The 27,520-nt window shown below is 41.2% G+C and overlaps 2 protein-coding genes across 11 annotated transcripts in view; one reads left to right on the top strand and one right to left on the bottom strand.

Moving 5' to 3' along the window:
- The window catches only part of KAT2B (lysine acetyltransferase 2B), a 42,103-nt gene extending 25,851 nt beyond the window's left edge, over nt 1-16,252 (top strand). Inside the window, exons 9-18 of one of the 5 annotated variants that reach the window (XM_083404745.1) lie at nt 1,893-2,029; nt 2,955-3,163; nt 4,495-4,621; nt 6,309-6,419; nt 8,909-9,052; nt 10,733-10,847; nt 12,662-12,698; nt 12,877-12,940; nt 13,027-13,111; nt 14,040-16,252. In XM_083404745.1, coding sequence (XP_083260871.1) covers nt 1,893-2,029; nt 2,955-3,163; nt 4,495-4,621; nt 6,309-6,419; nt 8,909-9,052; nt 10,733-10,847; nt 12,662-12,698; nt 12,877-12,940; nt 13,027-13,111; nt 14,040-14,233 — 1,223 coding nt within the window. In that variant the 3' untranslated portion in view covers nt 14,234-16,252. Of the gene's footprint in view, nt 1-1,892; nt 2,030-2,951; nt 3,164-4,494; nt 4,622-6,308; nt 6,420-8,908; nt 9,892-9,925; nt 10,706-10,732; nt 10,848-12,661; nt 12,699-12,876; nt 12,941-13,026; nt 13,112-14,039 lie in introns of those variants that run through there. The other 4 variants (XM_083404746.1, XM_083404744.1, XR_014503339.1 and 1 more) reach the window with 4 other exon arrangements.
- Nucleotides 603-27,281, bottom strand: SGO1 (shugoshin 1). 6 transcript variants are annotated; one of them, XM_083404899.1, is made up of 10 exons: nt 27,068-27,280; nt 24,217-24,365; nt 23,940-24,136; nt 23,072-23,176; nt 22,741-22,808; nt 21,358-21,521; nt 19,409-20,257; nt 17,526-17,709; nt 17,204-17,324; nt 603-629 (listed from the first exon to the last, which is right to left on the bottom strand). In XM_083404899.1, the coding sequence occupies exons 2-10, from the start codon at nt 24,356-24,358 to the stop codon at nt 618-620; spliced, it is 1,842 nt and encodes a 613-aa protein (XP_083261025.1). In that variant the 5' UTR covers nt 24,359-24,365; nt 27,068-27,280; the 3' UTR covers nt 603-617. The 6 variants fall into 6 exon arrangements, with proteins under 6 accessions (XP_083261025.1, XP_083261024.1, XP_083261023.1 ...); XM_083404898.1 differs by lacking the exon at nt 603-629 and having other exon boundaries at nt 16,757-17,324; nt 17,526-17,706; nt 27,068-27,281; XM_083404897.1 differs by lacking the exon at nt 603-629 and having other exon boundaries at nt 16,757-17,324; nt 27,068-27,278.
- Nucleotides 27,282-27,520: the final 239 nt, after the last annotated feature.

Raw genomic sequence — 27,520 nt, 5'->3', positions numbered from 1 at the left:
TCCGCAATCTCTAAGAAGGCTTGCTGTGAGGTATGGCCTATTGAATGTTGTGAAACAAGGACTGGGCTGCAAGAATTCAACTGAAATTGTCCAGAGAGGTGTGATAGATGCTTGTTGCTTCTCCAAGTGACCTGACTTCAAGCACATGCATGTTTTGTGTGCCTCCAGTAAGCACCTTATGAAGCCCATGTTTTGTTCAAGAGCAATTTGGAAAATCAAAGCTCATCTAAAAACTTCCATTCTGAATTGACAAAGCGCTTCCCCCCTTCCAAGTTATTGATTCTGCAACACGCCCCCCTGCCCAGCAGTTAATGAAGCAAGTCAAAATGCGGCTATTTTTAGCTGATCCTGGCCCTAAAGTGCCAGTCTGTCTCCTTGCAGCTTTTAATGCCATATGTGCAAAACGTTATACAATGGAAGCTTGACTGCCATTTTTGTTGATTCATGAACCAGAAGAGACATCTACTCTTAATGCAGTCATATATCTGTATCTTTTCCTTCAGCGGGGATAAATGCAGCTGCAGAGAGGGAGGGAGGCAGGAATAAGAATTTTCAGTGGGAAAGAAGTACAGGGAGAATAGGGTTTAGGAACTGTTCATCCATACCCATCTTCCATCTCAGCAGCTGCCCTGTATTGGGGGTTGGGAAAATGAGAACAGAATCAAATAACTACACATAGTTCTGTGTGCAACTTCTCTTACATCACAGAGGAAAAAGGCAGGCTTGGAGACAAGCAACTTTTGTCACATTGACACAAATAGGAAATGCCTGTATACTCCACGGGACAAGAACTTAGGGTTTTATCCAGGGCTAGTCCTACTTACAGTATAGCCATTGAAATTAATGGATATGAGTGTGTGGGGTTTGTTACTTCCAGTGGGCCTATGCAGAGCAGGACTGGCATTGGCTATAACTGTTGGGATACTGCCAGGGAGACAAAGTCCATCATGACTCCACGTCGTCTCCGGACGTCCATCGATCTCCCGTAGACACGCAGTATCAGCAATTAGCGACACGAGCTCCAGAAATGGCTTGCCACATTCCAGAGCCGTGCACGCTCTATCAGCAGATAATGCACAGCGAAAGATGCACTCAGGAGAGCATTATTTACAACTTTATTTCTGCGTTGATCAGAACAAAGAAAAACATGACTGCCTGCTTCAGTGTTCCGGCTCAGAGAGAGAAACGAAAACAAAGACACAACAGAAACATCCTGTGAAACAGGAAATACGCAGGCTGTGACACAAACATCCTGCTCCCTTTTAAGGTGGAACGGAAATATCCTAACAATAACACCCCGTTTTGTGCAAAGTAGTGATAATGTTTATTTTTAACATGTAGGTGTTTATATACACTTAAAAAAAACCCACAGCAACCCAAAACTGTCATTTGTCCATATTTATAAGAAGTGTAACTCATCTTCTACTTAAGGCACCTTAGAATGGATTTCAATAATGCACATGGATGTAATCAAACCCACACAATCAAGAAGCTGTGAGTTACCCTGGTGTCAGATGGGGCCAGGGAAACTGGCCGTTAGAGCTGAATGTTCTTTTTGGGTTGGAGAAGCAAACTTTCTCCTTTGGACCGGGCTAGGCTGGCCCTCTAATCTGCTGGGGTGTTCATCCTGGTATCATAAACCGATTGCTGCTCAGAGGCTTTTTATTTCCATGGGGAAGGCAGAACCCAGAAGGGTCCAGCGAAGGCACCTGATTGATGTCACTAGGCAGGGAGTTGCAAAGTGTGGATGCTGCCACACTAAAATATTGATTTATTGCATTTCTTATGAGTAACATAATTTTTCCATTCTTTGAATGTCTGCCTTTTGACAGAGTTATAGCTTCTTCAGTAGTTTGGATTATTATTTCAATTGCTGTTGCTATATTATCCAGGGGAGAAGAGAAAAAGCAATGAGCCTTATTCTGTGGAGGATGCTAAGAAGCCAAGAGTTGTAGGAGACATTCCTATTGAACTCATCAACGAAGTGATGTCAACCATTACAGATCCAGCTGCAATGCTCGGTCCAGAGGTGAGACATGTAGTTTTCTCCAGTTTGCAAATGTGCCCATCAGCCTCATAAGGTTGGCAACCTCTGAACTAGAAGTTGTCTGTAGGTTTTGTCACGCCTAGCTTCCTTTTATTTCAAGCAATGCATTTGTTCCCTTTCCCAACAGAATATCATAATTCAGTCTGACACGTAATACTGCCTACAGAATAGGAAGCTGCCTTAAACCGAATTAAACCATTGGTCCATACAGCTGAGTGCTTTTCACATGGATTAACAGAAGCTCCCTCCCTGCCATGATGTTCTTCCTGTTATCACAAACTGATACCTTTCCTGCAAATAGCATCTAAGAAATGCTTTAAGTAAAAAAGGCTTCTCTTATAGAATAGGTGGTGTGGAATGGTAAAATCTTTAAGTGTGAATTCTGAATTTCATCAGAGCTCATTTAAAACAAAACAACATTGCTAATACAGTGTTACCTTGGTTCCTAAATAGCTTAGTTGTCGAACAAATCGCCTCCCAAATGCCACAAACCCGGAAGTAAGTGTTCCGGTTTGCGAATGTTGTTCAGATGTTCCTGCAGCCAATCAGAAGCCACGCCTTGGTTTTTGAACAGTTTCGGGAGTCGAACAGACTCCCAGAACGGATTAAGTTCGAGAACCAAGGTACCACTGTACGTAGAAAGGGAGCTGATTAGTTCACCTTATCAAGATAAGTCACGGGATCACACCATGTCTCCAATCACATGGAGAAAGATCCAGTGAAATTAGTCCCATTGTAATCAAATTGTGTTGTTTCTCAGTGGAATTTCTAACACACTTAGAAATGTGTTCTATCACAACAGATGGAACAGATTTCCAGGTGTGCTGTGTGCCTGACTGTAAAAACAAAGTAGGCAAAATTCTCAAATGTATACTGAACCTTTTTTCTTCTTCCTTTCATAAAGCAGACTAATTTTCTATCTGCACACTCAGCCCGGGATGAAGCAGCGAGGATGGAAGAGCGCAGGGGAGTGATTGAATTTCACGTAGTTGGAAATTCCCTAAATCAAAAGCCAAATAAGAAAATCATGATGTGGCTGGTTGGCTTACAGAATGTATTCTCACATCAGCTACCCAGAATGCCGAAAGAGTATATTACTCGTCTAGTCTTTGATCCGTAAGTTTTCCCTCCCCTCTCCATGGGAAAGGTAGATTGAGAAAGGCAATACTTTATATTGGATAAATTTGGCTTCTAGAAAAAGCATGCTTTCAGATTTTATGTGGTGCGTGGATGCAATCTTCAGAGCAGAAAAAGAAAGCTAAAGATGAACAATAAAAGCAGGTTTATTTTTATTTATGATATAATGAAATTTGTAGGAAATGAGGAAAGAAAGCTTGATTTATCAGGTGGCTTCTGCCAACATAAAAAAATGGAAAAAGTCAGTAATAAAATAGACCAATCCCACAAAGCTTGGCTAGACTGAAAAGTAAGGCTTAAGCACCTATTTACACTTACTGGCTGTGTAATACAAACCATGGTTTGCTCAATGAACCCATTCGTAGTCCCACAGATGGTTTATTTTCTAGCTGTTCCTGCATTGTGCACTCTGTAGCCTGGTGACTGTTTGTGGGTGGCCAAACAAACTCTGGTTAAACAAGGTTGTTAGTTTCAGGCACAGTCCCAAACTATAGCCCAAATAATCCATGGTTCTTAAGCAAATAGCAAACCTTCACTTCACATTATGGTTTGTTGCAAGATAAACCATTTTGGACTGGATTCAGGCATTCAAAAATATCACACTTGAACAAGACAAACCATGGCTAGCATTATGTAAGAACCAGGCCATTGATTCATATAAATTAATATTTGTCTATTTTAGATATTACTCCATTGCAGATTATGGTTCTCTAATATCAGCCAATAAAAATGTCTCCTTAGCTGTTCTTTGAAAGCCTCTTTCCACCTGCTTAATGGTATCTGTATTTCTTTATTATTTTTGGAGTCTAATATCTTCACCAAACTTGGGTTTTCAAAAACCTGCCCCACTGTTAATATATTGTGGTTTTTTGTATGTGCACCTTTGGTTATTACAATGATAATTTTGTGTTGGGAATTCAAAACTGTTCCTCAGTTTGAAGAAACAAGTAATTCTTCAGTATAATGCAGAAAACTGTATGATAGGGTGTTCAGATATTTGTTTGGAAGGGGGTTGGAAAACGCGGTAATAACTACTTCAGTGTTATTACCAACTTCAGTAAGAAATGGCCCAATTTCCTGGGCATCTTTACTTTTAAAATAAAGTGAATCAGCAGCTTTGTTCCTCTTTAATGTAACATATTGCTAAGATCTTGTATTTACCGATTGTGCAGAGCATGAAGTTGGCGTCAGGTCTTTGCATCAAATGCTTTTATTATTTATTGCTGCTCTAGCTGTGGATGTGAGATATGCTAATGCTTATACATCACTCGCTGTGAAACAAGCCTGACATAAAATGTATATAACTCCAGGAAACACAAGACCCTTGCATTGATCAAAGACGGCCGTGTGATTGGCGGCATCTGCTTCCGAATGTTCCCATCTCAAGGATTTACAGAAATAGTTTTCTGCGCTGTGACTTCTAATGAACAAGTCAAGGTAAGGACAAAGTCAGTGGTACGGAAAGGCACAAAATTCACAATCATGAAGGCATAATTGGATTGTGTAGGGGCACATCCCATTTGATTAGCACACAGCCTTTCCCCTGACTTTGAGCCAACAGAAACAACTGCACATCTGCCCCATAGGTGGCGAGGGCGCTCCCACAGCAGGCTCATGCCAAAAAGTGCCTGGATGCAGAAATAAACGCCAGCTGTAGAAAGGTGGCCAAATTTAAAAACGCCCGGAAATTCAGCTTGTAAAAAGAAGAAAACGTGTTGCGTTTTTGTCTCAACCGTTATGCTATTCTCCTAAGTGTAGTCTGGCTATCAGCAGAGAGCCAGAACCATGAATCCATGCATCTCTTAAGAGGCATTCAGCTGTGCCTCTTATCACATGAAATGAACCACATAGGAGGAACTCAGAATTCACCTTTTCTGGAATGCCTTTTAGTCATGTAACGAAGTCAATGTCAATGTAACTGAACTAGTTGCATATTCTTCTGCCCTCGCCTCTGTTCCCCACCTTCCTCTGATGCTTGCTTGCATATATCTTAGATTGTGAGCCTTTTAGGGCAGGAACCGCCGACATCTGTTCTTTGTTCTTCCCCACCAGATGTGGGGAACCTTTGGCCCTCCAGATGTTGCTGGACTTCAGCTTCCATCATCCCCAGCAAACATGGCCAATGGCTAGGGATGATGGGAATTTTACTTCAGCAACACGTGGAGCTTGCCACAACTAATGTACATGTAAGTAAGTTTCTGTGTCAGTCACTGGTTCCACAGTTCTGCTCTCCTGCCTTTGTCATAGCTCATGATCATTACCCAACCAAGTTAACCCTTTCTTAACCCACGGAAATTATTCTGTTTTCTCCTCAGTCCCTGCAGATTACTTAGGTGGTGGGGGGGAGCATTAAGCAGGAAAATAATATGCACCATTCGAATGTTGTTGTTTTTGTTATTGCTGCTCATTTTAGCTGATACATACCCAAAATAAAAAACCCCTTTAAATAGGACATCTTTTGTAGAAAAAATGTATTCATAGCGGAGAGAGACTTCATGATAATTATAGACTGCAAAACTGGAAAATCCCTGGTTGTAATCTCGACTTTAGCCATGAAATCGCTATTCTTTCAGTCTCAGCCTCCACCAGAAATATGGGGGTAGCTTCTTTTGAAATGATTACTGAAATAATATATGTGATGCACTTTGAACACCCAGGAAAAACTTTTAGGATGGACTTCAGTGTAGTGCTGAGGAGATCCTTCCATCAGTTCTGAGAGCAGGGAACGCCCTATTGAACTAGCGGGAGTCCTTGCACTGGCTTCTGCCAGCAGAACAGGGTAATAATAATAATAGTAATTTTTATTATGGTAGTTGATTCCAGGTCTAAATATTCAGTCTGGGGCCCAAAGGCCTTTGTGCAGACTTGGCACACACAGCAGAACATTTAAACTTCCCTTCCCATTGCAGGGCCTGAGAGCTTCTACCCTGAAGCTTCTCGAGAGGCTGGGCTCTGAGGCAGAATTCAGTCTACATGTGAAGTTGCAAAGGGAAAATCAGCAACCCTCCGCCCTGGAAGTAGGAAGCATGTTATGCTGGCGCCCACAAAGCATTCCTGGTGTGCCAATGTTTCTTTGATTGTTGCATTTTGCAGAAAATAAATTGTCCTACTAATTTCTGTGCAGGGATATGGAACTCACCTAATGAATCACCTGAAGGAGTACCACATTAAGCACAATATTCTCAACTTCCTCACATACGCAGATGAATATGCAATTGGCTACTTCAAGAAGCAAGTGAGTAGCCCTGAGACAGTGCTTTTAATCCTGTGCGAGGGACTGAAATTTTAAGAATGGTTTGCAAAGAATGGAGAAGTCTTTCATGTGGACGGTGACCAAATGTTTGAGCGGAAAACGATGTTATTCCTTGAATCTGAAGAGTGGTGCATGTAAACCCATGCTTTGCCTGCTTCCTAAAGCCATTCATGAGCTTTATTGTCTAGTGTAGCTATCATGTGACTCTTCTGCACTCGATAAAGTTTTAGCACCAGTCCCATACACCCAACAGGGTATCTGGGACTGGTAGGGAACAGTCAATTAGTAACCAGTACTAGACATCACTGGGTGGCGATGGAAAATCATCCTAAAGAAGCCACTATTATGCAGATGAAGTGGCGTTTATGTTCTCCTCCTATAGCCAGAGCCATATATTGGACTTCATTCTCTAAGGAGGTTAAGGTTGTAATCTGCCAGGATTTTCTTTTTTTGTGGCAGCCACAGAATTATGGGATACACTTCCCTCAGAGACCTGTATGTTTTCACCTGCTTCTCAAAAGACAACTGGGAGGAAGAAATTTGTGTCCCACCAGCTATTAACTGGAGGATTAACCGGAATTAGCTCCAGAATTAACTGGAGATTGTACTGTTGCTATCACATAGTTTCACAATTTGCATTTTTTTCTGTTCCACAGAATTATTTTATTCCTGTGTTCCTAATATTTTGTAAAGTGTCCTGCAAACATTTTTGTTAGGTCCGATTAGAAATATTGTTAATAAGTAGGTTTTCCAAGGAATGGCAGAGAACATTATTAATGGAGCATTCTGTATTTTGAACGAATTTCCCAAACACACATTGAGAGCCAGTGTGGTGTAGTGGTTAAGAGCGGTAGTCACGTAATCTGGGTAACCGGGTTCGCGTCTCTGCTCCTCCACATGCAGTTGCTGGGTGACCTTGGGCCAGTCACAGTCTCTCAACCCCACTCACCTCACAGAGTGTTTGTTGTGGGGGAGGAAGGGAAAGGAGAATGTTAGCCGCTTTGAGACTCCTTAAAGGGAGTGAAAGGCGGGATATCAAATCCAAACTCTTCTTCTTCTTCTTCTTCTAATTTACCGCACAATCCTGTGTACAGTACATCTACCTGGAAGTATATTCCACTGAATTCAATCCCAGATAATTAATGTACAGTGGTACCCCGCAAGACGAATGCCTCGGAAGACGAAAAACCCGCTAGATGAAAGGCTTTTTCGTTTTCTGAGGTGCTTCGCAAGACAGATTTTTCTAAGGGCTTGCTTCGCTAGACGAAACAGCCCTGTCTCTCCTGTCATGGTGACGGTCACACGCTCGCTTCCCCGCTCCTCCGGCTCCCTCCCACCTTCCTGCTGACGGCTCCTCCGGCTCCCTCCCACCTTCCAGCCGACCTTCCGGCTGCCTCGCGCTGCTGCCCACCGCCCTCGCGCGCTCCCCTCAGGAGCCGTTGCCGCCAGCAGCCAGAGTCGCGCTCCTGAGCCCCGCCGCCCTCCAGCAGCCGCGTCGCGCGGTGTCCACAAGGCGCGGGTGAGTCCAAGGACCGGCTGCGGCAGCTGCCCTGCTTCTCCCCACCCCTCCCCGCCGTGGTGCTTCACAAGACGAAAAAACTCGCTCTACGAAAAAACTCGCAGAACGAATTAATTTCGTCTTGCGAGGCACCACTGTATAGGGTTACAGCCTTAGGCCAATGTTGTTAACAAGCAATACCCCATCTCATCCACAATTTTCAGGGCATTTACATTTTTAAAAGGGTATCATGCTTGCTCTTATGCAGTAGAATGATGACCTAATGCCAAACTTCCCTGTTGAAATCATGCTGTTACATTGAAAAAAAAATGTGTTGAGTGACCGCTCTCCTTTCTCCAAACAGGGACTGGATATATACTCTAATTCTTCAAAGCATATGTCAAGAATATGCACATGAGAGTAGCAGTTAATGCATTCCATTTCAAAAAATCGAGAGGGCAGCTGAACCAGTGCAGGATTTTTGTCTCTGCCTTTGGGCACTCAACTTACTCACCTCTCCTTCCTTGTAGAAGTGTCAGTCGTAGGCACCATATCCACATCTATTGAAGTTCCATCAGGGATCTTTCCCCTTTAATTTTATTGCACAGGTTTTTGGAACATCTATATGCCATTTGGGTTTCTTTCATTGTTTCCTTTTTGAGGTCTTCCTGAGGCCCTATGTAGCTTGCAGGGCAACTTTGAAAATCTGAGGTAGATAGTGAACTCAATCTAAAAGGGGCCCTATGGTATATAGTGTGACTGCAGGCATATGTGTATTTCAGTAGTGTGTAAGTTGGTGAACTATGGGTTCATCTGGAATGCAGAGTTGTGGTTTGAAAGCCCACAAGGCAAAAGGTCACTCTGTGCTTCCACGGGGGTGGGGACGACGACGGACGAACCTCACAGTGGTTCCAGAAGGCTGCTGGAAAGCAGGTGAACAAAGCACATTGACAATGACTCTTCTTTCCCTTAGGGGTTTTCAAAAGACATAAAAGTACCAAAAGCAAAATACGTTGGCTATATCAAGGATTATGAAGGAGCAACTTTAATGGGATGTGAACTAAACCCAAGGATCCCTTACACCGAATTCTCAGTCATCATTAAGAAGCAGAAAGAGGTAAATAATAATAATATGTAAACCAAATGTTTATTTTATTTTATTATTTATTAAAACACAAATTACTAGTACCTGCCCCGCAAGTATTTCTTAGAGATAAGGTTTCTTGCACAACTTTGACAGAGGGGCTTGTTCTGAGTAGCTTTGGAAATGGGAAAGCATTCCTTTCCTTTTATTACAGGCAAAAAAAATTGATGTATGGAACGATATTTGTTAGAAATGGAAAGTAGTGAAGTGTTAATTTGGCAGTTTGGTTGACAAATGTGGGTTTTCTTCTCACTGTGTTACAAGCCAGCCTTACTTTATCAGAAGAATATATAAATTGCACCTTCGTTCAAGAGATTTTTTTAATCTGCTATACAACATTAAAACACAGATCAACTATACAAAAATACAGCAACATTTATTTATTTGCTGAATTATATTCCACCCTGAATTGGCCCCAGTAGCTCAAATTTGACCCCTGTTGGGTCACTGTCAGCCCCTGCAGTGCTCTCAGAATGAGACTGATGAAAAGTGAGAAGAATAAAATAATTTAGCCAGGTAAAAAAATATATACAGTAATTCAAAAAGCCTGGACAAATAAAAAGGTTTTACTAGAATTTTTGACACCAACCCCCCCCACCCCCCCGTTTATAAATATTGTTTTCTATTTAAGGCTCCAATTCTATGCACACTTTCCTGGGAGTAAGCTCGACTGAGCACAATGGGATTTCCTTCTGAGTAAGCATGGATAGGATTGCTCTGCCTGTTCACAGCATATAATGTAGAACAGGGGTGGCTAACCTTTTTTCAACCAGCGTTTCCTTCTGGGGACCTCTCGTGAGAGCCACATAAAGGTAAAGGTACCCCTGCCCACATAGAGCCACATAGCAGCGGTCAAAAAAGTTTGTGATGAAAAACCGTCCACTCTACTTTAGCACGTATACAAAAATAATGGCAGGAGTGGGATTTGAACCCATGACCCCCAATTGGCAATCTCAGGACAACTCTCCAACCATCCCAGCAACAGAAGCCTATGCCAAGTGCTCCATCTTTCAACAACAGAGCCCCCGTGCTGTTGGTGAGGGAGGGTGAAGGGTTTTTTTGTGGCCCCGCAACCACCAAATTCTCAGGGGTCTTTGAGGCAGGGGCAGAGGTTAGCCATGCCTAGCATAGTGGCTCCATGGACCAGGTAGCCCTACCACCAAAGGCTGACTCGTAGCAATAAAAGAGCAGCTTTTACAATGAAAAGCGGAACATTCTTACGTAATTTTTAATCTGACAGTGTAACCTGTTTTTAATTTGGTGTACAAAAGTCCTCTAATGCCAGTGTCCCGTAGCATGGTCAGAGGTTGAGTGATGGGAGACTACCTGGGAACCACATGCTTGCCACCTTGAGTTCCATGATGGAAGAAAGTTGAGATGTATAAACACACCTAAGTGAAGTCCCTAGTTGTGGTTCATCTTTAGCTGGAGGCGACTGGTCTTGTGCAACAAGTGTGCTTTCAGTAGAGCATGGATAAGCATCACACTGTAGACGGTGATGTGTCTCAACCCTGCTCCTAATGTGTGAGAAGGCCGCCTAGATCCATAGAAATCGTAAGCACCTCTCATACCCCTTTACTCATCTATGCCTGTTGGTGCAGTACCTACTTCCTTCACCCCAAAAGTATAATTTCCATGTTACTTTCATTGCAGATTATTAAAAAGTTGATCGAAAGGAAGCAAGCTCAGATTCGGAAAGTTTATCCCGGCCTTTCTTGCTTCAAAGATGGTGTACGGCAGATTCCCATAGAAAGCATCCCCGGAATTAGTATGTACATCAGTTATCATTGGGTTCATTCTTGAGAATATTGGATTTTCTTTTGTTGAAGTGACTTGCTTCTAGTTGTTCATAACAATTCTATACCACTTTTGAAATAATGCATTAAAAGTAGTTGATTATATTTGAATCTGAGGTTCTGTGATGTTATATGCACACGTTGGGTTTATTTTTGTAGCCACAGGCTTTTATGCCGTACTGTACAGCCAGTGCTTTCTCCATCAGATTATTTGTATTCCGCTATCTAGTACAGGCAATGACTGTTTTATGCTTCTCCAGTATATGCACAATAATAATAATAATAATAATAATTTATTATTTGTACCCCGCCCATCTGGCTGGGTTTCCCCAGCCACTCTGGGCGGCTTCCATAGAAACAAAAAATACAGTAAAATATCACAGATTAAAAACTTCCCTGCCTTAAGATGTCTTCTAAATGTCAGGTAGTTATTTATCGCTTTGACATCTGATGGGAGGGCGTTCCACAGGGCGGGCGCCACTACCGAGAAGGCCCTCTGCCTGGTTCCCTGTAGCTTTGCTTCTCGCAATGAGGGAACTGCCAGAAGGCCCTCGGAGCTGGACCTCAGTGTCCGGGCAGAACGATGGGGGTGGAGACGCTCCTTCAGGTATACTGGGCCGAGGCCGTTTAGGGCTTTAAAGGTCAACACCAGCACTTTGAATTGTGCTCGGAAACGTACTGGGAGCCAATGTAGGTCTTTCAAGACCGGTGTTATATGGTCTCGGCGGCCGCCCCCAGTCACCAGTCTAGCTGCCGCATTCTGGATTAGTTGTAGTTTCCGAGTCACCTTCAAAGGTAGCCCCACGTAGAGCGCATTGCAGTAGTCCAAGCGGGAGATAACCAGAGCATGCACCACTCTGGCGAGACAGTCCACGGGCAGGTAGGGTCTCAGCCTGCGTACCAGGTGGAGTTGATAGACATTGTTGCAATGCGGAAGTGGCCAGAAAAGGGGGTGGGCTTATGTGTGCTCTGCCTCTGTCAGGAACCGCTGCGCAAAATGATCATTGCCTCTACAGATTTTCAGTGCAGTCCTAAACCTACTCAGAAGTAGGTCCCACAGAGTGCAGCTCAATTCTGTAAAGAAAATTCACATGGGATTGTTAGCAAGCATCCAGTTACACACGAAGCCTGCTTCTGCAACGGAGCAAGCAGTTCCTGCCCCTTCCTCTACGCTGCAGTCCCCATACGCCCCCCTAAAAACCTTTTTCAGGAGGTTGGGAAGAATTCAAGAAAGGTCTCTAAATAGACAAGGGCTACAGCTTGCAGAAAGCAGCAATGGATGCTGTCCTTTGGGATTTGCATCTGAATAAATTAGTGTGATGGGACATACTCCTAAATAACTGAATAGAATTGCAGTTGTTACTCTCCCCACCTTTGAATAGCAGTCCTCTCAGTTTCAAAAGCAGTTTGCCACATAGCCTGGGGAGGGGGCAGCATTGGGCATGTAGGATTAGATTATTTTTACTAAAGTAGGATGAATAGATAAATTAGTCAGTTTTTTAAAAAAATATTTCTTCATCAGATTTGTATACTGCCCTTCAAAAGATCTTGGGGCGGTCCACAGGATTTTGTGGTTTATCCTACTTAGACATACTTGAACATATAATTGAATATTGGAGTGCTGACTAAAGCAAACTGGGTGGTCTTGGAATTACTGTAGCTGTTACTTTTGATTGGTATTTCAGTAAGGATGCAATATAATTCTATGATAGGGCCATACCAACTCAGTTACTTTGTAATCCAATGTAATTTATTCTTAAATGCTTCACTTTTGTTTGCTATATAGGAGATACTGGCTGGAAACCAAGCAGTAAAGAAAAAGGGTAAGCGTTGTTTTTGACAATGAAGAAAGCCTGTGAAGCATTGATATGTGTTGCACAATTGCTAAGTAACTAAAGTACATTTTTAATTTGTGGCCGATTGCTTTTTATTAATTAAAGAACATTACGCAACTGAACAAATCATACATTTTAATCTTGTCTACTTTTCTTTTTTTTCAAGTAAAGAACCCAAAGATCCAGATCAGCTTTACAGCACACTAAAAAACATTCTGCAGCAGGTCAAGGTGAGCATTCATTTTCTGTAAATATTTTGAAAACCTTTTCCGCTATGGAGCGTTGTTACATGAGTGTATTTTCTCCCATCTACCAGAGCCATCAAAGCGCTTGGCCATTCATGGAACCAGTGAAGAGAACAGAAGCTCCTGGATATTATGAAGTCATAAGGTTCCCCATGGGTAAGGCCATCAACTTTTTAAAAAGTAGAGCATTCAATGAACCAGAAGCAAATTGAGTATATAGGCTTTGCTCCCAGAAACCAAGAGTAAAAGAGGGGGGAAGTTTATTTATATTGCTCCATGAAATCTTGCACAAACGCCTGTAGTTTCTTGCAGTGCACTGCAACAGTGCAGCAGTTCTTGCATTTATAGTACAGAAGGAAACAGGAAAAGGAAGCTGCCATATGCTGAGTCAGAACATTTGTCTCTCTAGTTCAGTATTATCTTCACCTACTGGCAGTGGCTCTCCAGGATTTTAAACAGGGATATTCCCACCTCTACCTGCAGATACCAGGGATCAAACCTTTCCCTTAAGATAAAGACTACCCTAGTCCTTCTGTGTAAGTGGAAATTACTTGTAGTAACAGAACTTTGGATAGTAGAAAAGTGTTTTATATATAGCTTACAGTGACAGCTTTGCCCTACCCTCCAAATAATTACAAGTTTTCACTACTGAGATTTTCATTGACCTAGATTATTTAATTTCTGGGGATGGGAGCTGCAGGTCTGGCTGGTGGGGGGGGGGGCACTTACCATGATGGTGTGTTTTTTATATACTTTTCAAACTGTAGCCCATAGTGGCAGTCATATCACAACTCTGGCCACTGTGTTCCCCCATTTCTCATAATTCATATTTGCTGGAATGATTCCAGCTGTAGTCTGGTCATCACCATAGGCCAAGGTTTAAAATAAAAATGGGGGAAAGAGCTCTCACCACCAGCCTATTTTCAGCGTGTACGTTTTAAAATAGGAGGTCTGTAAGGGCACTTTTGAAACAGGACCTTTTCACTAAAGCAGCACAGGGTGGGGAGGATGGCAATAGTAAAAAAAATCAAGTCTAGGATATAATATTGTTGGAACAAGACTTGATTTTTCTGTTTTTATACAGATCTGAAAACGATGAGTGAGCGACTGAAGAACAGGTACTACGTGTCCAAGAAGTTATTCATGGCAGATCTGCAGCGAGTCTTTACTAACTGCAGAGAGTACAACCCTCCTGAAAGTGAATACTACAAGTGTGCCAATATATTGGAGAAATTCTTCTACACAAAAATTAAAGAAGCTGGGTTAATTGACAAGTAATCAGTCCTTCTCTCATGCAATCAAGATGCCTAATTTAAGAGCAGAATATGCAGTTGATCTTTGAATAGAATTGAAATTTGTGTTTTAAAAAAACATTTTATTTACTAGCACTTTTAAAACATGTAATATAGAAGAGTTTATTTTATTAAAGTCTTTTTAAATGTACACTTGCATGCCCTTTTGCAGTGTATTCAATAATACATTTTTATTAGAAGTATTGCACAAACTGTTTGGGGATTTGAAAAGGGAAATTTTTCCAAGCAGTGAATGTTTAAGCTTAATGTAATGCAGTATCAAATTGTAAAATAGCTTTTTATTTTTTACAAAAGATGCTAATGAAGGGGGAAATGAGTTTTATATATATTTTAATGAAACACTCAACTAAGAAGGTGCTATGAAAGAAAGAGAAATCCTACAAGATACAAAAACCCCAGTAGGTTCAAACTTCCTCTCTGAATTTGATTCTTTAATATTAGAGTTTGCAAAGAAAATCTAAATATGTAGCATCATCTGACTTTGACTGTGTTAGGTCACTTCCAAAAAAATCTGTGGTAGTCACAAACCACTTTTTAAAACTTTTGTAGTGCCAGCAAAAGCTTAATTCAGATAAACGATAACCATTTCTACCTTTATGCCCTAATCCAGCAAATGCTTTGTCTGCATAAGTTTTTACATACCTTTATCCCTGAAAAGCCATTCTTCCCTTAAAGTCACACTTGGTCCTGCAGTACTTGGGTGAAAAGAGATAGTCTTGATTTTCACACACATAGGCTAACACTAGATTTCACCAGTCACATGGCAGAGGAAGCGCACCGCCCCTGGCAGTGCAATCCCAGTGGGGTGCCACTGTGGCTGCCTGCGCCCTGCCCCTGCGGGCAGCACACCCTGCCCCCCGGTGCCAGAGCATGAAGATCCACCACTGACCAGATGTGACTGACATACATATGAAACCAAAGCACATGCAGATTTACATGTGCATTTGACAAGCCCATATGATCTTCCTTTACTATACTTACCCAATGGGAATGTCTCCTCTCTAGCTGCTACTACCACAAATTATTTAATTCTTGTGTTCAACACTTTCTAGATCAATACTGTTGATACTTTCAAAGGTTTCATGAACTTCCCCATAAAAGTAGTTTTGAGCACACCCACCTCTCCCAGTGTTTATAGGGATTCTTTTGGTTACATTAAACTGATTTTCAACCGAAGTATTGCTAGAACATTATTGATCATTACTTCTGTATTTTACCTACTCATTACATTAAATATTGGAGTTACACTTTCATTCATGTAGGTGAGGGAAGGAAATATTCACTTGCCATTCAGTTGTTTGAATGTGAGCAGGCAATTCTGCAAAACCCAAGAAAGTAAATTTATTCATTTTATTTCTTTCTCCTAATTTATACAAAGGTATTCAAGAACTAGTTTCATTGTTTTTATATGCGCTGAAATATTTCACTAGCAAAACTGATGTAAAAAAATTGCCAAACAGAATTACAAGAGAAATTTATTTTCAAAATGGCTATGGTAGTGTTTATTCTAAGATTAGATTACCCTTGCTAGGTAATGGTACAAAATTAAGTCAAAATGGTAACATATAAATGCCTTAGTGCTTTATATAAAAATCAATTTATTTGGCTTTGTATTTAAGGTACAATGATGCAGCTGTGTGTTAGAGTATTTAAGTAGTAATTTTCAATTATTTTATAAACTGGGCCAACAAAATCACCTCTTAAGCTTGATATCCTGTGAAAGTGTTATTTTCAAAGATTCTTATTGTCTTGAAATTAGAGTCTCTTCTATATTGAGAACATTTGGTTTCTAATTTAAAGATTATTTTCATAGATATTGTGCAATAAAGCTATATAGTACGATGTGTTTTAAAAATGCTTTAAGTGAAATTCTACATTTGTAAAATTATTTATTGTTCTGGTATAAAATGGTTTTAAATTATATGTATAAAATTAATCTTGTGTGCTATTTCGTACTTTGCATATAAAAAAACCCTGAAATATTTAACTTGTGTGAATAGACTTTCTGACAATTGTACCATCACTTTCAGATGGTAAGAACCAAACACTATGCTATTCCATGTAGTTAATCCGTTTTCCTGTGGACCCATTGAGGGTCCCCACCCCACCCCCAAGAATAGATCTGAATTGAAAAGAGTGCAACTATTACCAAAAGAAACTATCTTCATTACATGTTCAGTACTTCATGTGTGTAGACACACATGAAGTTCACAAAAAAGTTGGCTTATAAATTGAGCATTCCAATTCACCCCTTGGAACCTACTCGTAGATTGAGGACAGCCAGAGGGTAAGCTTATTCATGTTTACTCAGAATCATTGTGTTCAGTAGGGTTTACTTCCAAGTAACTGCGTAAGAATGCACCTTGGAATCTTTTTAAGATAGCTGTGCTACTATCCTTATGCAGTTAAAGTGAAACATCGGAACAAACACAACGAAATGGATGTTGGAACAACAGCACTACTGAGATAGCAAACTAAAATAGCTATCTTTTTCAAAAACATTGACACATTTTATTTCAATATGATCATTTAGAAAACACTACAAAGACTTTCAACAGTTAAATCTGTAATCTGAAGATTTGCTATAAAAGTAGAATTACATTAACCTACATTTCAAGCAAAAAGAAATTCCCATTTCCTGTGTAACAAGAAACTAGAAAAAAACACTAAATGCATCAACAAATTTGATGTTTACAAGTTTTAATATAAAATCTAGTTCTTATATTACATAAATTTCAACTGTATGTGCGTTGTGTTGGGCCAGGGTGTGTTAAAATCTAAAAGCTGTTTTATGTACAAACATAGTTAAGATTTTCCAGTAATGATATTTCAGCAAATACACTTTACCTTTATATCAATACAACTACTTAAATTGTCAAGTTAAAGGGTTTGTTCCCTAAAAATGTTATTAAAATCAACCAACGCATTCAAATACCTCATTAGATCTGGGCAGTGATTTCTTTTTAAGAGAATTACATATGCGGCTCTTTTTCTGCTTAAAAATTGGAGAATCCAGAAAGATGTTATCTGTAAAAGGGTCTCCTCTTCTGAGTTTCCTATCAAAGCAAAATAGTACATTAGTTTTGAAAGCATTCATGTAATTCTTACTTTGCCTCATAACTAAATTCATAAGCAAGGTTGGATTTTATATTCAAAATTTAATTCTAAACTAATACAACAAATTTCTAAAAACTAAATTATACAATAAATTTTTGAAAGAAACTGGTGCATATCCATTTAGAAACAAATATACTGACCTGCTGAGACTTGGTTCCTTATAGCTCACACGATCAGTACATCTACGTTTCTTTCGAGGAGTACCTTTTATTCCAGTACTCATCGGTGGGTGAGAAACTCTAGTTTGGATAGAAGTTGATTCGAAATTGGTAATATCACTGAAACAGGGATGACATTTTTCAAGAGCCCTAGATGGTTTATCTGCTGGGAGAAAAATGTTTAAATGGTAACGTCAGCAATGAATAAGCTTTAAACAAACCCTCTTCCTGTGGCTCAAAACAACACCTTAATATTGGTAAAGCTCTGTATATGAATTCTGCAGAATGTTAAGTTTATTTGATTTTTAAGATGCAACAACCAATATTCAGGATAAAACCAGACTTGGCTCTTGCTGGAAAACAACAATCGATTTCAAACCATGCCTGCAAATGGGAGTTCAAAGGGTGATTGGTGGGTACCAGGAAATCCTTTGAACTTTCAAAGTTTGCCTGTGAGAGGTGGGGGGAATCCAGGATCTGGCCCACATACTGCTTTCCTGCCTTATACAGGTTATAAGACTAAAATGTGTGCAAATTATGTGTTTCCTTTTAGTCATTTTTTAAACAGCTTATGATGTGCAAATCAATCAGGAAAAGGAGTACGGCTAGTCTTTCTCCCCCTGGGAAGCTCCAGGGGGTGAGTGCTCTTCACTGGGAGACAAAATGTAAGAGCATGAGCATGTTTGTGTCTAGTTCATTGGTTTTCCACCAGTGTGCTGTGGCACCGTGGACTTGAGGAACGTTTAGGTGAGCCCTGGGGGCCATCCTTTCATTAACTTGCAGCCTGTATCTTCCTGCATTATGTCTTTCTTTCTGGGGAATGTTTAGGGGAGCCGGCAGATATAACTTGCAGCTCATTATCTTCCTGAAATAAAAGTGGCAAATAAAGCGGAGACACTTTTGCAAGACTGTTTATCTTCCTATAATCTCCCCCCCCCCCAAAAAAAAAAATCCTCCCCAGCTTCAGTAACTAACAGTTCCATAGTTTTACACAGAGGGCATGAGAAATGCAAGAAAACAGCAAAGTAGCTTGATGATGTGTGTGCCTGGATGTGTGTTCTATGAGGGATTTAAAAATAACCCTGAAAATAAAGTGTCTTCTGTTTCTCACTCCTTCTTACCTCCAACATCCCTCCCCCCTCTTCTTCTCTATCTCTCCCCCCCCCCCCCGGCAACACCGCCCTTCTTAAGTCACCCAGCTTTATGGGGACAGGGAGAATGTTGCAGGAAAGGAGCATGTCTGAACATGTGTCCTATGCTGTGTTTCTCGGTTTCCTTCCCCATAATGACAAAATATTTCTGCTTCTGATCTTAATCTGGTATTGCCCTCTCCGTCCCACCCCCCACCCCCATTATGTGCACGCTACTTTCAGGAAAGGCAGACACAGGTTGCCAGGTGGGGTACGTCAGCTCAGCCCTGCAAAGCAGTGGCATTGCTTGGGTTCCAGTCAGCACGTGCGCTCCCACTTACATGTGCACCAAAAATGGTGCCAAAAAGGGCTGGGGGTGGAATGAGAAAATCCCCACTTGTGTGCATCCTGTAACAATCCCAGTTTAAGTGGCTTCCACAGCGGAGCCACAGAAAGAATGTGGTTGGTGAAGGGAGCCGTGGACTTAAGAAGGTTGAAAACCGCTGGTCTAGTTAGACCTCTTCCTGGCAATTCTAAAGTGGAGGAAAAACTACAGGAAATATCCAGTTGTGGCATTCCACTTGTGCAAATTAGATTTATCCTTTTTTGCAACCAAAGAAAGAGAAATCCTATTGTGTTCGATCAAATTTAGATTCCCAAACTTTTCAGAGTTAGCTGTCAGTATCCCTATGCTTATTCACATACAGATTTTTTCAAAACAGAATTATAACTTACTTTCAACATTTTCCTTATCTGCAGAATTATCAGATTTTTTAGTATTCCTGTTTTTCCCCTCAGGACTACTGCCATGCTGGTCATTCACAGCGTTCTTTGATTGTTGCCTTGTGTGTCTTGGGCTGCCATCAGTTGTGCATTCTAAGCTTTTCCTGGATTTTTTCATGCAAGGCACATACTGACTATCATCAGAGTCCTCTTCTGAAGCAAATGATTCGTTACAAGAAGTTTCTGATTCTTCTCTATTATTTTTTTCTTGGATGTTATTCTCTTCAACTTTGTTTTGTCGGAAAGGTGTGATATGGACACACTCCTCAAAAACAAAATCGTAAGCATCATTGGAACCAGTTGATCTATCTGTTTTTTCTTTGGAACAGCACTTCCTATTATGGCTTCTCTCTTTTCTGGACCTTATCCTGGATCTCGCTTTTGTTTCCAACTTTCTTTTCTGGTCTCTCTCTTTGTGTGTTTGAGAACCTCCAACAATTTTAAAATCAGTTTGTTTGGGGGCTGCTGTTGGGGTATTTGATTCAGGTAACATAGTAGGCTGTTCCAAAGTTTTGTCTGTGTTTATCTTATGTTTCTCTTGAGAAACGTAAGTTTCTTCATATTGTTCATTATTTTTCACCAAGCCTGACTCAGGGCCAGGTTCATCTTGTTGGCAACATTCTGTTATCTGCTCAAGTACTTCCGGACTGCTACCATCAGATACATCAAATGGATTCTGAGTTTTGATCCTGGAGTAGTGACGACGGATAGATACATTTTTTAGTAAGCTACTTTCAAATTGCATGTTCTCTTCATTTCTGTTCTGATACTCCATATGACAGTGGGAACTACTTTGCCAACCTGGTAATTTAAAATAATGTGTCAGTTCTGCAGGGAAGCTTAAAAATACATACATTAAAGCTTTACGTAGTTACTAGAATAGCACAGAAAAAAATTAAGCTAAATATGGTTAGTAAGGTTTGGCAGATTGGTCCATCAGATTGAACAGTTATAACGAACAGTTATATTATTATTATTCTTATTAATTATAATACTGATACAGCAGAAGTAGACACCGTTTACCAATAATGCCTGTGCATAGAGAATTACAACAGAAATCTGTAAACTTGCTCTGTTTCCACAAGCAAAGGTAATTGTATCAGGTCATTTTCACCTCAGTACAAGTACTTTGCCAAAGCTGTGCAGAGTGGGAAAGAGAACTGCAGAACTGAGTCCTGTGAGAATCGGTTGATTATGCCAAATGATTATGTCAAATCTATATGTACATTTATGTCCCACTATCTCATGCCTGAGTATTAAAGGCAGCAAATTTGACTTAAAATGTTTAATTAAAAATGTATTATGGTTGCAAACCAGTTGATATCCTTCTGTCAAATCTTTGATCCAATAGAGCCTTCTGTCAGCAGAACAGAGATTAAGGCAATTGTAAATGAATCTTCCCCAGCACCCCCAACTCCACTGCCACCTGCTCTGGAGGCAGGGGGACTCTTCAGAGCTTGGGCTGAGGGGCTGCCTCACTGAAGATTGCCTCAATCCCTGTTCCACTGACAGGAGGCTTTGCTAAATTAATGAGCCTTCTGTCAGCGGAGGGACACCTTTCATAAAAAGTACAGTTATGGCACATAGCAAGGAAATAGCTTTGCACAAGATTATGAAACTTCTTTGATGTTATGCTGCTACCTGTGACCAGAATCCAAACAGCTACTTTAGGTGTTCCTAAGACAGGAAAGGTATACTCCTCTCTCCCACTGCAATAAGCAAACCTCCAAGTAATACTGTAATCTGCTTTTAAAATCCATTCAGCTTCAAAGAAGCACGTGGTTTAAGAAACAGAATATAAGGTATGCAGAATCAGCAGCGGTTCTTTAGAACCCAGCCAATGCTCTTTAATAGTAAAGCCTTTGACCCATGTTTAGAATCTTAAATGCGGGATAACCTACCTGTATCCTTCTTTGATGTTGAAAAAACATCTTCAGTCATAACATCTTGCTGAGAATCAGCTGCAACATCTGAATAATTTGTATCTGTATTATCCTTTAATTCTGTTCCAGATGTTTTATCTCGCTTGCTTGCATCTACGGAAAGGATATGCCTTAGATGTGCCCTAAGGGGGGGGGGGGAGGTGAAATTCAATGAATTATTTTAAGAGCAGATTCTCATATAGCAGTTTTGGTACACATACCCCGCAAGAAAAGTTAAGGGTTTCCTAAATTAAAACTGAATGAGAACCTTCACTCTTGTAAACAAAGGTATATTCCAGGAATATGCACTTGAGAATGAAATACAAAGCTACTTGGCAGTTAGTTTTCTCAACTTCAAATTGGCTTTGGACAGGGGAAAATGTTTTAATTAAAAACTGCATTAAAACACACTTTCTAAGAAACATTCCTGTTCAAAAGTGCTGTACTTGGTGGTAAAGTGCAGTTGTTCTAAAGAAATAACACTGTCAGAAACTGCTAAAATATGCCTCCTGTTGTGATCTTCATAACTCTACCCTCTCTGGGGAAACATGGAACAAGATTTCACTTCACTCATGCAGGCTAACCATTGCTTTCTCCTGGTCACGAAGCGATGTATGAGGGCTTCATGTCTCAGTGGTGCTTTGTTAAGAGTGAGCCTTGTGTTTCTGGTCCTGCTCTTTGATCTTGCCTCTTGGGTTTTGCTTCCTGGTTTGCCAGATTGCTCTTTGGTCCTGACTCATTGGCCCACACTGAATCAAAACTCCAGCCCACAGACCAACCCTGATGATTAATTATGGAGAAAATATAGTTGCAGAATATGACTGGGTTCATGCTACTCTAGCACTTTCCTGAATCATAATTTCAGATCTATGCGAACATTTTTTAGCTTAGCATTATTAACATGTCATTTGGTAATTTTCTCAATCTTAATCATTTTATTTCATAATTAAGAGACACAGGAGTCTAAGCTCTTCTCATATACCCTGCATTTTCCACTTTTGGGTTGCCCTCATCACATAATTTTGACTCAGTGCTCTAATAACATGGACTATAATCTTTAGTACATATACTCATGACTTTTCATAATCAAATATATAGGCTTTTTAGAGATCTCTTGAAATTCAAGAACCACCAGTCAACATGAGAAAACTGTTTTTTCTATCCCACAGCAACATTTTTTTGGGGGGGGAGGGGGAAGTGATCAATGAAGTAAACAGAAACCATTTTCAATTATCATTGTGTGTGTATGTACCTGCGTGTATAAAACACAATCTAAAATATATTTTATTGATGCAAGTTTCTTAATTTTGTTTTGAAGGGGAAAAACAGGCAGAAAAATGGAAATATATTAAGTATACTTACAAGGAATCTTGGCTTCTTACATTGCTAGAATCATACTCCTCAGCACTGGAGGCACTGAGAGTCTGGTTCTGTAAAAATTCAAGGTATTATGCTGAGAACCATTATGCTGTATGGACCATACATGAAGCACATAATAAAAGTGAAATGTCTGAAAATGTGGCTCCCAGCTGCAGCTTATGAGGCAGACTACTGGACAGTAACAGAAAAGATTACTGTTACTATTGGACAGTAACAGCAAAATATTTAAGCAATTATCTTAATGGATGCAGAACTGATAACAGTCTAAAGTCAGAAAGTAACATACAAATATAAGGATGGGGAAAAGACTTACAAAAGCTGTGTTATATTGATCTTTTGCTGAACCAAGAAGACTTGTTGCATTGAGTAGGTCTCGAACAACTTTAGAAATAATCTCCTTCAAAGCCATTAATCTAGTCTAACAGAAACAAAAAGAGTTAACTGATGTAGTTACAATACAACAGTGAGCTTGTTTAGAAATAAAATGAACAGGAAATAGTGGTTCCTATTTCTTGTTTATTATACAAGTTATCTGCTACCACAGGTTACATTCTCAAGGACTACCCTTCTCCATATGAACCAACCCAAACCTTGAAATAAGACATCTGAGGTCCTCATCTGTGTGCCCCATGCAAAGTATGTCAGTAGGGTGACAACAAGAGAACAAGCCTTTTCTGTGAGTCCCCAATTATGAAAAGCTCTACACCTGCAAGCTTGTCTGCCACTAACATTTGTCATCTTTTTGGCAACAGAAAAATAAATACCATTTCTTTTTCTAGGCATTGGGGCAGCCCTAATGATCTGGCTTTATGTGGTTTCTTTTTGTAGTCATTTGTGTTTTCAGCTGAAGTGGATATTTTGTGCTTTTAGGTAATTCTTTGGATAAACATTTTTAGTATTATTTGTAACGTTTTAAGGGATTTCTTTACAGATTGCGTTTTATTCTTCTTGCAACTTCAAAACTCCTTCTGGTTCTGGTCTGAAGTGATAAATAAATGTTCTGTTCCTGGGCCCTGCGTGCGTTGGTGGAGCACATATAAGCGCACCCCATCCTACTCTCTTTTGGGTCCCAAAAGACCCATGCGTTGGAAATCATATGTCAAATGGACACTCCTAAAACAATTGCCGCCTGTATTTTAATTGGGCATTATATATGTACAACATGTATTAAGATAAAATACCTCAGAATGCTCTTTTCCTTGTTGTAATGCCAGCTTTCTATGCAAAGCAAACATCTGAAATTTCAGACTCTGATATTCTCTCTTTAAATACAGGATTGTATCTTGTGCTTCCCTCACTTTGCACTTCTCCTCTTCCAAAGCCAGAGCTAATGCTCGATTGTTTGTTTGAAAGCTTTTCATCAGTGTAGATGAGTTGTCTGGAAAAAAATGGAAATAATTCCTAAAATTTCTATTTCTAGGAAAACTTGAATAAAATACTGTATTAAAAAATACTTACTTGCAATTTTACTGTTGACAGATAAGACTTGTTTGGTTTTGCCCAACTGTGCCCATTTTTTATTTCGCCTTTCTTTCATTCGTTCTTTTATATCTTCCAGGCTGTCCTTAAATGACTTTTTCAAGCACCTTTCTCTAGTCATTTTCCACCTTAAAAAAATACAAAAACAACTGATTACAGTTTAACAAATATTTATTTAAAAGGCTTTCTTACCAATATAGAAAAATGAACTCTTTAACCCATCTTATATTAATACCCCCACCCCACCCCCAAAAACCTATCAGCTATCTGTTTTTATCATAAAATTGTACCGAAAAGGTAATGTTTGGCCTATTCTTCAACAGTACGTAAAGATTTACATAAAGATTTATTATTTATTTTAAATAATAAATTAGAAAGAATGTACTTATTTAATTTGAACCAGTAGTCTTAAAGACTGCGAACTACAGCTTGTTAAAACAAGACAGTCAAAACCACCTAGGAATAATACCCATTTTAAAATGGATTTCTTAATTAGATTTCTTATTAACCACCGCCCACCCTCATCCCCTTCCGTATACAGTAGGGCAACATTGTTCCCATATACAGTGGTACCTCGGGTTACATACGCTTCAGGTTACATATGCTTCAGGTTACAGACTCCGCTAACCCAGAAATAGTGCTTCAGGTTAAGAACGTTTCTTCAGGATGAGAACAGAAATCGTGCTCCGGCGGCGCAGCAGCAGCAGGAGGCCCCATTAGCTAAAGTGGTGCTTCAGGTTAAGAACAGTTTCAGGTTAAGTACGGACCTCCGGAAAAAATTACATACTTAACCCGAGGTACCACTGTATATATACACTGCTTTTTTAAAAAAAACAAAAGCAAAGAAAAAGAGATATTGGACCCTAACCACTTAAGATGTTTTTGCCTTTTGTTTTTACAAACAAGGGGTGTATAAAGAAAAACCTACAGAGCACAATTGCTGCTCTTGTTATTAATAAACTAAACAACTATCTGACTTACTAAAACCAACAACTTTTTGACTTTTAGAAGACATCTGTAGGCAGCCTATTTAGGGAAGTTTTTAATGTATGATGTTTTATTGTTTTTAATATTCTGCTGGGAGCCTCCCAGAGTGGCTGGGGAAACCCAGCCACATGGGTGGGGGTATAAATGATAAATTATTATATTATTATTATCATCCTACCCTGAATTGAGCTTCTGGAGTCTATATTCACTGCAGACTCTTTCCAAACTCCTGTCTTCAGATACCCTTCCTCCAAAAAACCACCCCCAAGTATCAAGCCCAATTCCATGGATTGAACCTGGAACCTTTGTGTGGGGGACTCCCTGGTCTGCAGCCTGGGAGTCGTTTTGGACTCACAGCTGTCCACGGAGGCGCAGGTCAATTCTGTGTCCAGGGCAGCTGTCTACCAGCACCATCTGGTATGCAGGCTGAGACCCTAGCTGCCTGCAGACTCTCTTGCCAGAGTGGTGCATGCTCTGGTTATCTCCTGCTTGGACTACTGCAATGTGCTCTACATGGGGCTAACTAATGTAGAATGTGGCAGCTAGACTGGTGACTGGAAGCGGCCGCCGAGACCACATTACACCGGTCTTGAAAGCCCTACACTGGCTCCCAGTATGTTTCCAAGCACAATTCAAAGTGTTGGTGCTGACCTTCAAAGCCCTAAACGGCCTTGGTCCTGTATACCCGAAGGAGCGTCTCCACCCCCATCATTCAGCCCGGACACAAAGGTCCAGCTCTGAGGGCCTTCCAGCGGTTCCCTCTCTGCGAGAAGTGAGGTTACAGGGAAACAGGCTGATGGCCTTTTCGGTAGTGGCGCCTGCCCTGTGGAACGCCCTCCCGTTAGATGTCAAGGAAATAAACAACTATCTGACTTTTAGAAGACATCTGCAGACAACCCTGTTTAGAGAAATTTTTAATGCTTTATGTTTTATCACTTTTTAATGTTCCCCAGTGGCGTTGTGGGTTAAACCACAGAGCCTAGGGCTTGCTGATCAGAAGGTTGGTGGTTCGAATCCCCACGACGGGGTGAGCTCCCATTGCTCGGTCCCAGCTCCTGCCAACATAGCAGTTCACAATCACGCCAAAAAGTGCAAGTAGATAAATAGGTACCGCTCCGGCAGGAAGGTAAACGCTGTTTCCGTGCGCTGCTCTGGTTCACCAGAAGCGGCTTAGTCATGCTGGCCACATGACCCGAAAGCTGTACACCGGCTCCCTCGGCCAATAAAGCAGGATGAGCGCCACAACCCCTGGACCCTTTACCCTTTAATGTCAGGAGTCCCTTTACCCTTTAATGTTCCCCAGAGTGGCAGGGGAAACCCAGCTAGATGGGTGGGGTATAAATATTTTATTACTACAGTATTATTATTATTATTAGGCGTGGCCTGATTTCAGTGCGCAACCGCGTAACGGTCCTGCTTCCTATTCCTGCGTTGCAGGGGGCGGGTTGGACTAGATGATCCCCAGGGTCCCTTCCGACTTCACAATTCTCCTATCTGACGAGTGCTGGGCCGTCTGGGTCGCACCCAACCCGCGCCACTTTTAAGCGGCCGCTCCTTTCAACCAAGTGTGCTCCAGGAGCACGACTAAGCGCGGATCCGACCCCTTCAGTTTCTTAGCAGTCAGAGCCCGAGAGGCCAGCCGCCCTCGGCAGAAACGGCCTCTCCAGTTTCGGGCTCCGCTTTGTAAGGTATATGGCGGGAGCCTCCATTTCTGCCCTGCTTCATCTCTCTCTTCCTACCGCCTCCCGACCCGGCGCCGAACGGAGAACCGCAAACGGAGCCCTTCAGCCGGGCTCCCTCGCACCCACCCGCCGCCATTACGGACAGAGAAGTACCGCCGAACCTGCGTCTGAGGGGCGCGCGCTCGTCCCTCGTTCTTTTCCCCTCAGATGCCTTCAACTGCGCGACCGAGTGCGCGCGACGACCCAAAAGCCGTTGGTGGTGGTTTTTTGTGTGTATGTCTGTGTCTTTCAGGCGACGACTTCGTTCAAAATTCTCCGCGGCGCCTCCCGATTGGCCGACTTGCTCCCAGCTGAGCGGCGGCGTCGTTTCGTCAGCGCGCATTTCCTCCTCTTTTGTTTCCGCCTTCTTTCTACGGACCTGTGGGTGGAGCTCTAGCCTTGTTTTCATCTTTCGCTCCGTCCTCAACGCCGCAAAATGGGGCGGGCACGGCGCTCTGATTGACCCGCGGCTGCGCCAGTCGAAACGCGTAGGCTGGTGAGGGTTGCGGGCTGCAGTTGCGAGCTGTTTTTCTGCTTCTGCGAAAGTCTTGTGTTGCTGGGTCTAGAATGAGTGA

This window comes from Podarcis tiliguerta, assembly GCF_965153285.1.
Source record: "Podarcis tiliguerta genome assembly, chromosome: 12".
NCBI lineage: Eukaryota > Metazoa > Chordata > Lepidosauria > Squamata > Lacertidae > Podarcis > Podarcis tiliguerta.
This window is presented reverse-complemented; position numbering and strand designations above follow the sequence as displayed.

Coding starts and splice junctions, on each gene's coding strand:
- SGO1 (XM_083404897.1), bottom strand. CDS start 24,358: ATGACTAGAGAAAGGTGCTTGAAAAAGTCATTTAAGGACAGCCTGGAA. Junction 23,177..23,939: donor AAGGAAAAGAGCATTCTGAG/GTATTTTATCTT, acceptor TGTTTCTGTTAG/ACTAGATTAATGGCTTTGAA. Junction 17,710..19,408: donor AGATAAGGAAAATGTTGAAA/GTAAGTTATAAT, acceptor TTTTTCTCCCAG/CAGATAAACCATCTAGGGCT.